Source organism: Musca domestica, unplaced genomic scaffold, assembly GCF_030504385.1.
Source record: "Musca domestica strain aabys unplaced genomic scaffold, Musca_domestica.polishedcontigs.V.1.1 6, whole genome shotgun sequence".
NCBI classification, from domain to species: domain Eukaryota; kingdom Metazoa; phylum Arthropoda; class Insecta; order Diptera; family Muscidae; genus Musca; species Musca domestica.
The window spans coordinates 7,525,338-7,541,272 of NW_026712363.1; the positions used below are offsets into that span (position 1 = coordinate 7,525,338).

At 36.1% G+C, this 15,935-nt stretch overlaps 2 protein-coding genes across 8 annotated transcripts in view; both read right to left on the bottom strand.

Moving 5' to 3' along the window:
• Positions 1–15,935, bottom strand: part of LOC101890536 (poly(rC)-binding protein 3) — a 211,974-nt gene that overhangs the window by 136,262 nt on the left and 59,777 nt on the right. The gene's annotated exons all lie outside the window — the stretch shown is intronic.
• Positions 9,578–9,918, bottom strand: LOC105261743 (deoxyuridine 5'-triphosphate nucleotidohydrolase-like). The gene has a single exon (XM_020036339.2). The coding sequence runs from the start codon at positions 9,901–9,903 to the stop codon at positions 9,601–9,603; it is 303 nt and encodes a 100-aa protein (XP_019891898.2). The 5' UTR covers positions 9,904–9,918; the 3' UTR covers positions 9,578–9,600.

Sequence of the window (15,935 nt, forward strand, 5' to 3'; positions counted from 1 at the left end):
ATATATGGTGAATAATTATATTATAAGCATTATATCATTATACCCTAATGTATGGATCCGGTAATAGGCTTAAACCAATTTCTTGAAGGTCACTTCAAAAAAAAAAAAAAAAAAAAAAAAAAAAAAAAAAAAAAAAAAAAAAAAAAAAAAAATGTTCATAGAAGGCGAAAGGAGAATCCAATCCAATCAAACAAAAAAAAATACGATCACGAGCATTGTGCTTGCAAAAATACTTCTGTTTTTCTCTTCTTGTATTTTGTACACCATAACATCCTAGACCACAGCAATATGAAAAACTGTTGTTCATATACAGGGTGAGATGAAAAAACTACAACCAACTTCAGACTGCTGTCATTTCTAAGCCACTCGAACGACAGCTGTTAAAATTATTCCAGTGACAGCTCATTATATTGTTTACAAGCGTATAAAAGCATTTTGGTAAAAATTTTCCAAAAAAAAAAGCTATTCGTGATGGAATTCTTTATATTTGGCTAGAAAACCACAACTGGCTATCGTTAGAGCACTCCAGCATTTAAATGTGAATAAATCTTTTGTGTCTCGTACCATCGCTCGTTACCGTGATACTGGTAGCGTAACCCGAAGTCATGGAAGTGGGCAGAAGAGAACAGCAACATCAGCAGAAATGGTTCGAAAAATAATAGAACGACTTGATCGAAACGCGCGACGCAGTGGCCGAAAAATGTCTTGTGAGCTGAACATATCGCAATATTCCATTCGGCAAATATTAAAAGAACTTACACCGCAACAGAAAGAAAATATATTCAAAGGAGCTAAAGAGTTGCTTCGCTCGGCCGAAAGTGGTGAACTGCGGACAGTAATAGCCGATGGTCGCTCTCCGCTCGTATTAATCGACAGTGACATCAGAATAACGCCATTGCATTCAGCACGCGCGTCACAAGAATGGTTACAAAATGAGGTTCCTCGCTTCATTTCCAGCGCACAATGGCCATCAAAATCTCCGGATACCAATTCGACAGCATGTGTCGGTTTGGCCGTTTGAAGTGCCGAAGATGACAAATTCGAAAAAATCTAAACTTATTCTAAAATGTTATGCTATTTTCGAAATTTTTTGCTTTTATTCAATAAAATTTAAAAAAAAAAATATGGCGTTTGACTTTGTTGCAGTTTTTTTATCTCACTCTGTATATCCAATTTTATACGAAATCATAAATTTCGATAAATTACATATTCACACCAGCTTTCTGGTTGAGAGAAATATTTAGATATAGCAAGTTGTAAAGAATGGCCGACTTGTTTTGCAAATTATGACAGATATAAGTATTGGAAAGTGTGACTCTTTGTGGGTGAAGTACCAGAAGGGGCTCTCAGATATATATAATTTTTACTTGGATGCTTATTTTGCTTTTTTTAAAAACCTTGTACGCTGTTTGGGGGAGGTACTGGAGGGAATGGTCCGATCACTACCATCTTTATAAAAGATCTTGTGTTGATGGAAATATTGAGATCTGCCAAGTCTGAAACGAATCGGATGTTAATTTCTTGTTTTATGAGCTTCATGAATATTCAAAATTTTTACCCTTTGTGGGGGAGGTACCAGAAGGAGTGAACCTATATATTCTATCATCACACCAGACCTTGGTCTAATAAAAACATTGTTGTGTGTGCAATTTGAAGACCATCGAAAACTTACATAACATCTTATAAGAATTATAATTATTCAAAATGTTGACCCTTTGTGGGGGAGGTACTGGATGGACCAGAAGGAGTGGACCGAACTTGGTCCAAGTTTGACAATAATATTACAATGTACCAAGTTTGGATGAAATCGGATACTCCCTTCGAAAGTTATCGTGCACACCAGGCAGCCAGACAGACGGACGGACGGACGGACAGACATCGCTAGATCGACTCCAAATGTCCTGAGACGGATTTGGTTCAAAGAGACCTAGGGTCAAATCCCTTTATTTCGATGAGGCCATATGGCTGAGGGTATATTTTTCTAAAAACAAAGCAAATCCTTCTTTAACTAGCTCAGAAAATAATATTTCATCCTGCAATAGCTTTATATTTCCCATCTCTGGTATAACATGTCGCACTTGATATGTATGACGAAACGAAACTGAATTCGTACATTATAAGACATTGCCACCCCATCTCGTCAGGCAATTCCAACGAATCAAGTGCTAGACGAGATAAAAATATGTAAATGTATTGGAGGAAATCTGTTTAAGTTGTTGTTATTCCCGCCATCTATCTGCATTACAATTTGATATCTAGGATGTGAGGGGGAAGATGATGCTGATGAGTATGAGGAAAATTGAAATATTCCTTGCTTTTGATGTAAACCCCCACCACCAAAGAGAATTGACTTCTAAACTATTTGAGACATGTGTATCAGGGGGAGTAATGGAAACGAATTCTAGCCTTCTTCATCGTCATCTTAAAATCTACAACAAACAAACGATATGAACTTGGTGGTATCCCATTCTATTGCTATCCCTTCCTATTGGGTTTCTGTCTTTAAAGATACGTAAATCAACAAAAGGATGTGTATACATCCTTGTACCATATTTGATTTGATATTGTACAAGGCAAAATGTAAATTGTTCTAGGATGTGCTAATCTCTCGAGAATAGGCCGTTCTTCTTCCACTTCTTAGGAGAGACAAAAGAAATAATGTTGTATGGAAATTATCCTAAAATGAAACCCGGTTGGGTTTGTTAGCAACGCAACGATAATGAAATGCAAACAATGAACATTGTATTGCAGACCATTCAAATGTAGATTGACCATCACAGCCCCACTTCCCTCTACGGAGGTCAGAGACGGGCGAAACAAATCCGGCAAACAAAGCGCGCACTTGCCAAATATTGACTCGCATAATTATTGAACTGTGATAAGAAAATTGATTAGGCCATTGGATTTAGATCAAAGGCATTCTCATTATCGCATTACAACATGCGAAATAGTCCAATAACATTTCGTGTAAACGTCGGCGACGACGGATTCCTCCGTCTTCAAAGGAATTTTCGTGCAAAGTCGAACAAATATTTACATTGTTGTTGTCGCTGGAGTTCCTGCTGTTACAAATAAATCATACATCGATTGATTTGGCTTCAGCTTACACATACGCCAATCAGTTGAAACTTGTCGAACGCACTTACAAACACTCGCAGCACCATGCTCCCCCCGAACCCATCATGGGAAAGTCGTCAAAATGTCTAACAACGGCAACAATAACAACATTTGCACATTCATTTGCCTGTCGTACACTCTTTTGTAGCCGTAAGGTTTGGCAGCGGTGAAGTTTGAAATGATAGCGCAGCAAGCCTACATATTTGTCATGTGCAGATAATAGACAGGCAGCCAGGCAGATACGCTATTAATGACAATCAATCATTGTCTTGTAAATATTCTATAATTTGTATTACAGCTTAAGTAGCTATTATTTTTATTTGATCTAGCGAAAGCTTTGTAAAAATAATATGCAGATTGTATAACAAGCATACATAGGGGTCGTATCTTGGGACAACATATTGACGATTAAAGGGAAAATAATTGTTAATAATGCGGTCATGACATTTTTGCCCCAAAAAATACTCAAATAGAAAGCGTTATGCCCTTAGTTTATTTAATGGGCTATAGGAGTTGAAACAGAAACACGGCCAGATATTTAGAAATTTAGCTTAAAGAAGTCTACAAGCCAAATTGAAATTTATACATGTATCCCTCCCTCGAAATAAATTAGAAAATATATTATTATAGTTTATTCACTTAAAATCAAGTTAGGTTAGGCGCCAATCAATTCTCATTTCTTCAGAAGGAATATTCATTTTGCCCATGCTAAACAAATACGGAAATTGTACAACCTTTACATTATATGGATAATGTAAAAGGTTGATGGTGTTCAATATATGGAACAATAGCACGGAAAGTTTTGGATTCAATAATAAATACCAAAGCTCAGATTTGCTCGTTCTTTCTCGCGAGCTAAATTCAGTCGCGGGCGGGAAAGACAAAATGCTCGAATAGAGTACAAGTTTACTCTTAGAGTTTACTCGAGTAAGAATAAATCATATTGTTTGCTCATGAGTGGGTTTTTTTTATAATAGTGTCACAAAATGTAAATTAATGGAGAGCTGCCCATAGCTGCTTTTGGACCAAACAGGTTTCGATATTGCCGTCGACTAGGAGAAACCACGCTATCACATGCATTGTTGGTGGAGGTTGATGACAATACTATTTTTGTTTGTTTCATTTACAACGGTGGCTTGAAAAAATACACATATTTACAAATAAAACAACGGTTTGACAATCTAATCGGTTTCGAAAGAATTCTACTCACTGAGAAATCGATCAATAGATGCTAGTTTTTGTTTTTTTTTTTTTTTTAATTTGTATTCCACTCGAATAGGGGAGAACATTTCGGAGCTTTGCTAAATATAAACACAAAACTATCTTTTGTCCTTAAAGCGACGCTTTTTTATCAGTAAATTTTTATGTTATTTCATTATTCCTCTTACTTATTCGTCGATTTCAATTGATTCAGTAGGTTGATTAGTAATAAGTTACGACTGGTTAAGAATCACATAATCTAGTCTATTTCAAATTCTTTTATAATTAATCAAATTGTTGGTTCCGAAGGAATGGGCCAATATTGTCCATTTCGTATCGGACCAAAATAAATATGATATAAATATTTCGACGTGCCAGGTTTGAACTATATTGGTGACTATGTGATAATTTCTCGAAAATATTAAAATATGCGTATGGTACCAGATGCAGGGTGAGATAAAAAAAAAACTGCAAAGCCAAAAGCCATAATTTTCACCTTTTTTGAAATTTTATTGAATGAAAGCAAAAAAGGTCGGAAATACAATCAAATTTTAGAATAAGTTTGGATTTGTTCGAATTGGTTACCTTTGTCACGAATTATGGCCTTCAAACGGCCAATAAAACCGTCACACGCGGTACGAATGTTGCCCTGCGGTATTTTGGTCCATTCCCGGCGAAGCGCTTGCTTTAGGTGATCAACACCTTGGTATTTTTAGTGCAAACCTTGCTTTAAAAATACTCCAGACACAATAGTCCAACGGATTGGTATTCGGAGATTTTTGTGGCCATTGTGGAATAAAGCGAGGGACCTGATTATGTAACCATTCTACGGTGGCGCGTGCTGAGTCCTGTTGGAATGTCCAACGGCCAAAATATTTGCGTGCCAAAGGCTTTAATACACCATCCAGAATATATCGCTATATGGCGGCCCACACCATCACTATGGCCGGCGCTTGTGTTCTGGTGGTCAACCGAAGGTGCACATTTTCAGCTGACCTCTTTGGCAAGAAAACACGATCATTTTGTTTGTTTACAAACTGCAGGCATAGACAAATAAAGGTATAGACTAAAAAGTTGTCTCATCTGTTGTCTCCGAAAAAAGAGCTTCAATAGATGTCGTTCATGCTGTGAGAGAGCTCCAGTAGACTCACTCAATTCTCTCAAAAAAAATTTTAAATATTTTTATGATTCTTTATTATTTATCAATTTGAAACGAAACATCGGCTCTGTTTACTTTTACATTATCCAAATATGTCGTGAAATATAAAAATATAGAACTTAAATAGCAGAAAAATGAATAAATTGTTTTCACTAGCCCTGAGTGACTTGACTGACCCAAGATCAACAATAGTGACATCTGCCGCAAGGGAAAATTTTAAAACTTGTTAGTCTATACCTTTATTTGTCTATGCTGCTGGACAACAAATGTTTTTGATCGGAGAAAACCAAATTCGGCAGATAAGCACTTTCGCCCAAGCGAAACAACTCTTTAGTTCTATTTAGTCTATTTTCTTTCTGTTGCGGTGTAAGTCTTTGCACTATTTGGAATTTCAGTGGCATTACCCCGAGTTAATTTTTCAATATTTGCCGAATGAATTATTGTGATACATTCAGCTCGCGAGCTATTTTTCAGCCACTGCGACGTGGGATTCGATCAAGTCGCTTCTTTACTTTTCGAACCATTTCTGCTAATGTTGCTGTTTTCTTCCGTCCACTTCTTTGACATCGGGCTAAGCTACCAGTATCACGGTAACGAGCGATGATACAAGACACAAGAGATTTATTCACAATTAAATGCTCTAACGATAGGCACTTGTGGTTTCCAGCGAAATATAAAGAAATCACTCTATCATGCTTGAATCCCATCACGAATAACTTTTTTTCTGGAAAATTCTTCCCAAAATGCTTTTGTACGCTTGTAAACAATATAATGGGCTGGTTGCAGTTTTTCCATCTCACCCTTTATACCCCCTATAGCTATATGGCTGAGGGTATAAACATATTAGTAGTACTACTAGAAACATCTATGTCTCTATCATGATTTAAGCAAACGGACATACATCTTAATACCTTAAAATATCTATGTTTATTTAAGAGTGTCGTATCCCAAAAAAAATCACTTTCGATTAAAAATATTTTACATAACAGTCATATAACTACACAGACAATTATTCACACAGAGGTACCGCTTAATTTCTACGCAAGATCAAGAATGCCCAGGAGTATTTAAGTGTTTAATTAACTCAATGTACTGTTTTGTTGATTCATATCCAAGTAAAAAAGCTATAACTCCTGTAAAGATATCCATATAAATATTTGTTTAATAGTATCTCTAGGATATCTGCCTTATATTTCGAGATGTTGCAATATGTGAAATAATGATATATCCTCTATTTTTGGGGTATAAACAAAAATGGGAAATCCTTGATGGATACTTAGGGAACTGCCAAACGAAATCGAAAGGTTGAAAGAGCAAATCATTGCCGTTTGATTTACTTTAAAACGACGCAATCAACTTTCGTGTCGCTGGAAACCATTCCCATCCCGAAATGCTCCTCTTATTATTAAACGCGTAAAATCGAGTGATTTTTTTGCACTCCGCTAACAAATTTGATCTATTTATATTCCATAATTCAAGCATGAATTTTAAAGTTGTGGCGGATGGAGGATATATACTTGAACGCTTTCACTCCAGTGCACAAATAAACCGAATTACAACGATTTTCCGAGTTTATCTTTCAAATTATGTTTTGCTCTTGCCAAAACGACAAAAAAAGAAATAGGAAAAACGAGGAACAACTTTTCCAAGAGGGAGAGGTTAAAAAGTTCTTTATTTTTCTTTAACTTGTCCTAGAGCACCGGCAAAGTATCGGTAATTGATTTTGAATTTTCAATTACTTTCTGAGTTTCATTCATTCTGTTGTGCGGTTGCATTCATTCGTTTTGCCAAAAAATATATGTTGTGCTGATGGAGGACAACATTCAGCCCCAAAAAAAGAAAAAAATATGTATTATGCTCGATAGCATCATCATCATCGTCGTTATCTCGCCATCATTGTCGCTGTGTGTGAGGAGAGAGGCTAGAAAAGCTTTTAATTTATAATGACATTACATAAAAAAATACTAACGATTTTTTCGCTCGCTCATTCAAAATCGCAAACACACCACTGCCTCCCCCAGGATTTCCATCAGCCAACCACCAGCTCCTAAAATTATTCAACAAACAAGAAGAATAAACCTTTGCGGTTGTTGGAAACAACTTTAAACATAATTATGTATGATTTTTTCTATTATTATTATTACTTTTTTCGACCAGTTTATGCAAAGAGAAAATTGTATCCCTTGGGGAGGCGTGTGTATGTGTGTGTGTGTAAATGTTCGTTTATTTAACATAGTGGCTTTTTTGTTGGTTTGCTTCTACTCGAACCTAATTTGCATAATTATGTTGTAATTAATTTAACAGATGTATTGTGGCGACGCATGGGACGGAATGGATTTGTGTTTGTTAGAGCCTTGACAAATTTGTTGCAATATTAAATTTGTACTTCTTTTTTTACGAAAATAAATCATTTAAAAACTTTTGTACATTTAGGTCTACTAATTCAATTACTTTACAGTATTATGGGCCTTAAGCATAAAATTGATTAACATTCACATTTAATATGGGACAGTAGAAATTTTTTCGAAGAAGAGTCATATTAAAGTAAGATAAAGGAACTAAAATCCTTACAAATGTAGATAAATTGGAAGTTATGAATTAATTTGCCGATAGGCATTTAGCCGCAGCATATGAGTGACAAAAATATTCTCTGTTAGCCGGACGACTTTTATACATTTTCATACGAGGCCTAACATTGGTGAAAATGTTGAGATGAGTCAGTAAGGAAAAGTCAAAAGTTGGACGGGGCAGAATCTATGATACCCTACACCACTATGCGTACTTAGTAGACCTTCCGTAACAAAAGAATACCAACTATTAAACTTATTTGAATGAGTATCATGGCTTTATAGCAGTGACCGTTTCGGCTTCAGAGAGAACTAATATATGGGAGGCCTATCCAATTCTGAATCGAATTTCACCATATTTGACCAAGACAATTTGTTCTTTTATACCAAATAACATTGTTATATAATATTGCACGATATCACTATGAGAAGGATTACATTAAAAATTATATATTTTAGCCGAGCTCCACCAAATATATATGAACCGATTTTCACCGATTTTCACATTTGGGCTGAATTAGCTATTTGGTACCCAATAAACTTGAAATCGTATAAAGGTATATATGGAAGCTATATAAAAATCTGAACCGATTTCGATAAATTTTAGCCGAGGTATTTCTGAGCTGTATTTGATATATTTCGCCCAATATTGTTGTTAAGGAGTGCATATTACGGCTATGAGGAGAAATTTTACAAATCGAATGAATAATATACAGGTTGAGATAAAAAAAAAACTGCAATCAACTTCAGACTGCTGTCATTTCTAAGCCATTCGTCCGACAGCTTTTAAAATAGTTCTAGTGACAGCTCATAATATTGTTTACAAGCGTACAAATGCATTATTGTGAAAATTTTCAAGAAAAAAAGTTATCCGAGATGGAATTTAAGCGTGATAGTGTGATTTCTTTATGTTTGGCTGGAAAACCACAAGTAGCTATCGTTAGAGCACTCCAGAATTTAAATGTGAATAAATCGTTTGTGTCTCGTACCATCGCTCGTTACCATTATACTAATAGCGTCAAGAAAGTGGACGGAAGATAACAGCAACAGCAGCAGAAATGGTTCAAAATGTAAAGAAGCGACTTGATCGAAACCTGCGTTGCAGTGGGCGAAAAATGGCTCGTGAGCTGAACATATCGCAATATTCCATTCGGTAAATATTGAAAAATTAGCTCGGGGTAAAGCCATTGAAATTCCAAAAAATGCAAGAACTTACACCGCAACGGAAAGAAAGTAGACTCAAAAGAGCTAAAGAGTTACTTCGCTTGGCCAAAAGTGGTGAACTACCGAATTTGGTATTCTCCCATGAGAAAACATTCGTTGTCCAACAGCTTGTAAAAAACGTGTTTACTTGCCAAAGAGGTCAGCTGAAAATGTGCCACCAGAACTCAAGCGGCGGCCATGGTGATGGTGTGGGCCGCCATAAAAGCTGATGGTCGCTCTCTTTTTTTTTTTTTTTTTGTTTTTTTGTTCAAAGAGTCGTTTATTCTGAAATCAAATACAATACATGAAATACTTGGTTAACTTAGTCTTAAGAGGTATAACGAGATTATAGAATTATTCGGTTGTGGCTTCACCTGCTGGTTCTGTTGTACCGTTCTTCATGGCGGGAAGTTCTTTCACACCCGTTGAACCAAAACCTGCTTCACCACGTTTAGTTTCTTCCAATTTATCGACTTGTTCAAGTCCGCGGTAGAATATGCGTTCACATAATAATTGGTCAATTCTATCTCCACGTTTAACTTCAAATTCGACATCGGAGAGATTGAATAATACCACAACAAGGTTGCCGCGATAATCTTCGTCTACTACGCCAGCACCGGCATCGATAAAATTCTTAACTGCTAAGAACCGTGGCATCAGGATAAATGCCGAATATTATCGCGAAAATATTCTGGAGGGCGTTTATTAAAGCCTTGGGCACGCAAACGTTTTGACCGCAGACCTTGGACATTCCAACAGGTCACAGCATGCGCCACCCAAGAATAATTACAAAATGAGGTCCCTAGCTTCATTTCCAGCGCACAATGGCCACCAAAATCTCCGGATACCAATCCGTTGTTGTAGAGCAACATTCGGGCAGCTTGCGACGGTTTCATTAGCCATTTAAACGCCATAATGCATGCCAAGGGTAACCAATTCGAACAAATCTAAAGTTATTCTAAAATTTGATATTATTTCAGACATTTTTAGCTTTCATTCAATAAAATTTAAAAAAAGTAAAACTGATGGCGTTTTTTATCACACCCTGTATAGATTTCAAATTTATCTTCAAGGAAATAAGGAATTCTAAAGCCACAAAAAACGGTATTAAAAAAGGCAAAACACTCCCTATAAATTTCCACTGTTTCCAGTCTTTCAACATTTTACAAAAATAATGACACATGTCAGGCCGAACATTTTATTTTTATATCAGAAAAGCAACCAACTATTTCTTCTGCGTCCTTGATCCGATCGCCACACAAAAAAATTAATATTTCTCTTGGTCCTCTACTTGAGCCGCAATTATGGGATTGTTATATATCTACAAATTCAGATACAAGTTCAGATCGAAATATTGCTTTGTTTCTTTGCATTATTAAATTTTTCTTCTCGGGTTTGCCAACTAAAATTCTTGATAATCGAACTATTAAATTACATATTTTGCGACACGAAATAATCCAACCTCTGTTTATTCACCACGTTTCGTAAGTCATTTGTCTTTAACTTTTATAAATTATTTTGAGTTTTTCAAATTATGAGCTTTTCTCGGTAAAGTAAGACAATTTCGGGATCAAATAAAAATGGTTCAAAGAAATATTTAAATTTTCAATTCTCTCTTGTGTGCACAAAACATCCATCCCAAGACGAAGAAGATTGCCTATGAAGATTAACCACAATACAAATGAAAATCAAATCCAATCAAAAGAAAATAGACAAATAATATGTAAATTTTCTTTAAGCCTTAAAATCAAAAATAAAATTGAATTTTTTTCTACCACCCATGATGGCTGGTATTTTGTGTTGAGCAAAACGGCCATATAAACGAACAGTTTTTCTACAACCAAAATAGCATCACAGCCTTGCTGACGCTCAATCACATTAATGGGCAAACGAACAAATAGATGGATGAACGGGCTGTCGGACGGACGGACGGACGAACGGCAAGCAGATGAACTAACCCAACCGCATCCACGGCAGCAATGTTTGTTAAAGAAAACGAAAGACCAAAAACTACATTTAAGTGAAGAAAGATGGCAGGAAAAAGTCCACGGACGACTGACTGACTGGCTAACCAATGGACAGACGAACGAACGAAAGAGGTATGATGTGTTGCTAGCCATCAGCTAGCCTCTTTTACAGTCCCATCATATTTTTTTGGTACGGTTAAAATGATGGATGAATACCCACTGCAAACAGAAGCTGAAGCGAAAAAAAGACCAACAAAAACAAAGACCAACCAGCAAAACCTAATGAAAACAAACCAAGTGCCGAATTGAAATGAAATGGAATAACACAAAATCTTACAGAAAAAGCCACATCGACACAACGATTGCAGCAGAAGAAGTGGGTGAACGGATTTCACCCGCCTCCAACAAATACCAAAGTGTATGAGAGAAAGAACAACAAGGATACACCACAGCCCCTTTTTCTATTGGGGTTTTGTTATTCTTTTTTTTTTTTTTTGTTCTCCTTTGTTTGGCAAGAAACCAAAATCCCAAAGTTTGCCTTCGTCTTAATGGAGGTATTTTCCGTATGCAAACACATGGGAGCAGCATTGCGTTCATTTTGAAATGAAGTTCATTCATTGCATTTGACCAGTTGAGACCAAACTCACACACACACACCCATACATGGCCTCTCACACAAATGAAGATGAAATAAATTGACCCAAAATAAAAAGAGGGATAATGGTGTGTGCGTGTGTGTTCTCTCAGCCATGAAAAGGTAGTTAATATTACTTAATAAAGGTAAATTCCAGTGCAAAGGAAGGATGTGGCCAACGTAATTGCCAACCGAGGAGTAAAACGTAAAGCGAACCAAATTAGCATGCTTAAAATACTTACGGTGACTTGGTCAAACAAATTAGTCTACGTAGTGGAATTTGTGGCAACATTAGAAGCCGTTTACATTGTTTCTATTAGGTTACTTCGAAAATTCTACGAAGACCCAAGACCTACGTGGACTTAGACTTATTGGTTATTATTTGAAGAAATTATAAAAATTATTATACCCTCCATCATAGTATTAAGGATATATTAAGTTTGTCATTCCGTTTGTAATATATGTTGTTGCGATGTCCGTCCGTCTGTCCTTCTGTGGAAATCACTCTAGCTTCCGAACGAAATGAAGTAGGTTGATACAATTTTACTCAAATGTATGTTATGTCTGCAGGACTTTTGGTACTGAAAATGGGTCATGTAGGCCCACGTCTTCGTATAGACCAATATAACGGTACCTCCCGATAATCGGTATTTTGATGATTTTAGCGACATTATTCACCGGAATTGGTATTTGGTATTTTATGTTCGTAATGGATGCTTCAGCCTAATACAGAAAATTTTCTGTGCAGATCGACGTTTTCGTATAGCCCGCATATAACGGTACCTCCCGATATTCGGTATTTTGATGATTTTAGTGACATTATCCACCCGAATTGTTTCAAATTTGGTATTTGAAGTTCGTAATGGATACTACAATCAATGACAGAAAATTGTCTGTACAGGACCACGTTTTAGTATAACCGCCATGGTATCTCCCTATGATCGGTATTTTGACGATTTTAACTACATTATAAACAGATTCTTTGTTTTCGAGTTTTGCATTTGAATATTGTAATAGCTTAAACCAAAGTTGTCTATGCAGGTCCCCGTCGTCGTATAGACCCTAATATAATGCTACATTCGGTGTTTTTAAGATTTTAACAGAATTTTTAGCGGATTTTATTTGGGCCCAGCCCTAATCGGCCCAGCCGAACTTACAGCTTTTTTAGTTGCTATTATCATTTTTGTTCCTGAAGCCTCATGGCTAAAGAGAGTTCACTTTTGTCGAAATAATTGTTTTGGACACCATGTCTTAATGAATGAACTCTATTTTGGGAAATTTAGAGTTGAACTAGGCATGTCCGTTCGTTTGGTTTGTCTGTCTGACTGGCTAGTTGTTTGAGCATGGCACCCGATTTGGTTCTTGGTACATAGTACTAGTTTTTTCTCAAATTTTGGTCGAATACGAAGATAACAGTATTGGACAATTTTCTTTTGTTACCTTTCCCTTAAAATTCACAAACAAAATACAAATATCATTGGTTTGAAACGTGCTAGATTGTAAACCTAATATAATTTTATATTAATATCTCGTAAAAATCTTAAATACATATGATCTTGTGGCTACATATCACACTGTGATAAAGAACAATATATTCCTGTTGATTTACTTATTTATGACTATGACGATCTTATATACACACTTTTTCGAAATAATACCAAACATTCTGAATTTTGAAGACTCTAAACACATTTTGTAATCGTATTGGTATCAACAATATTTTATAATGGTGAAAAGCATAAAAAATGTCGTACTGGTTTATTAAAAGCCTTTTTAACAATTTTAAAGGTATATTTATTATTCATATTAACAGAACATTTGTTAAAATAGCCAATTTACTGAGGTTTCATTTTTAAATTATAAAAACGCCAGATAAACGTGCAAATATAAATATGGAAGATTCGCAAATTGTGGCAGTATTTGGTCCAGCATTTGCTTCGCAGCTCTTTATTAAAGTATGAACGGATTTTCATCAATTTGAGTAAGGTTCGACCTGTCTATCTCAATATAGCAACTAATACAGTCCGCTATCCCAAGATTATCATCATCTTTCAAACAAATGCACCGAACATTAATACCCTCTAACACACTGTAGTAATATAAGGGGCAACAACACTTGCTCGGAATATGTAGTAACCCAGCAGAAATGCCATAAAAACTGGTACAACAAACGAATTTTTCAAATTACACTTTTATACTTACTCTGAACACGTCCAAACACACAACACACACAACAAAACTTACCTGAAAATAAAGAACAACAGAAGAGAAATGCAATTATTAGCAACGACCTGTGCCTTGGACAAATAGAAGGTTTTAACCTAAAAATAGGCTTCACAATGATTTCCAACATAAAGCCTAAAAATATACTTTGACTATTGTGCAGCATTTCTTAGACTTCCGTTAATGTCGTTTCAACCCCCGCCAGCCATGAACCCTACGACCACCACGTTAAGAGGGTTTGTTGTGTCACTCAAATGCCATTTTGACAGCAAAACCTTATTTACTTAAGGCCAATTTTATTTTTTGTTTTTCAACTGAAAGCGGTGGATATATTTCTAGGAAAACAAGAATGCCAACGTGTAAAGAGCAAATATACGGAATGAGAAACAACTTTTAATGGGGAAAGAAGATTGTCCGAGAAAGAAATTGTGTAAATACCACTAATGGCGAGCGGTGAATGGTTGAGCTGGTAACTTTTGTTTTTAGTTCAATGCTCATACGAACGAACGACGAACGACGAACGACCGACAGAAAGATGGACATAGCACCGAAGAATCCAATCCGTTCTTTGGTCACCGGCTGTCTGTCGCAATGGCTGTTTTACTTTGGTAATATACAGCACCACAACTGACAACCCAGCAAGAGCGCAAATCATTATTGGTGGGTATTTTTTTCATTTCCATCTTTGTCCCCTCAAATAGAAAAAAAAAAAGTTCAGCCAATCTGAAAAAAGTTTAAATTCTGACACGAAGCTATCACAAAAAACCGTCAACACATCCCAACCACCACAACTACACCGCAGCAGAGCAAGTCAGTAGCACAGCACCACACCACACACCCCCCCCCCCCCCCCCCCCCCACACCATCATATCCATTATGGTCTCAACAACATTATTTGAACCATGACAGGAAAGAAAATTCTTTCCGGGAAAATATAGCATTAATCGTCATTGAAGAGAAAGGACTCGGTGGTGTGTTCGCTCATTCGTCTGCCGCTGCTGGGTTTTCTAGGAACGCGTTTCTAACGAGACATTATCAGCATCATTACAAAAAAATTTCCATCCAAATAAATAAACGACAATACAACAAATGCAACAAAATGAAGAAAATACATTTTCCGAGTTTTTAATATTTGTTGACTTTTGCTAAGCGGAATGGTAGTTGAGCATTGTGTAAGGCCCGTTCCATCTAGAATCATAAGAGAGAGATGTAAAATTGTGGTGGTTTTTTTATGAAAATTTCTTTTCCTTTCAGTGATTACAAATTCTGTAGATGGCGAAGATTAAAATTCTTAAGCCTATGGAAGATCAATATTATTGAATATTACAACATAATATCTAATTCAAGAATGTAACTCATTGTCCTGATTTGGAAGCAAAATTTGTTTTGGAAATGTCGTAGAGTGCTTTACAAAATAAACTCATGGAACTTGTTATACTATTGGAAAACTCTTACTGAAATCTTGCCACAGAAGCATAGAGCCTACTTTTAAGCCTACCTAAAGTCTACTTAAAGAAAATTTACAAATATACTACAGCATAGCCTGAAAGTAATATAGGCTTTATACATTTTTTAAACTCCACTCGGAACGGGAGATATAGCATCAGGATAGGAGGTACCTCCAAAAAATTTAGTCTTTGTATGTACATATCTATTGATCGATTACAGATATTGACTTCAAATTTAGAGTGCCTAACGGAATTTTCGGCCGATTTCACACACCTGATGCACCAAACACGATATGTATGTCCGATTCCAATGAAAATTGGAATGAGTGACGGAATTTTGTAAAAAAAAACAAATTTGAAACATTATTTTTAAAACGGTTCAGATTTGGATATAGCTCTCATATATATTTTCGGGCG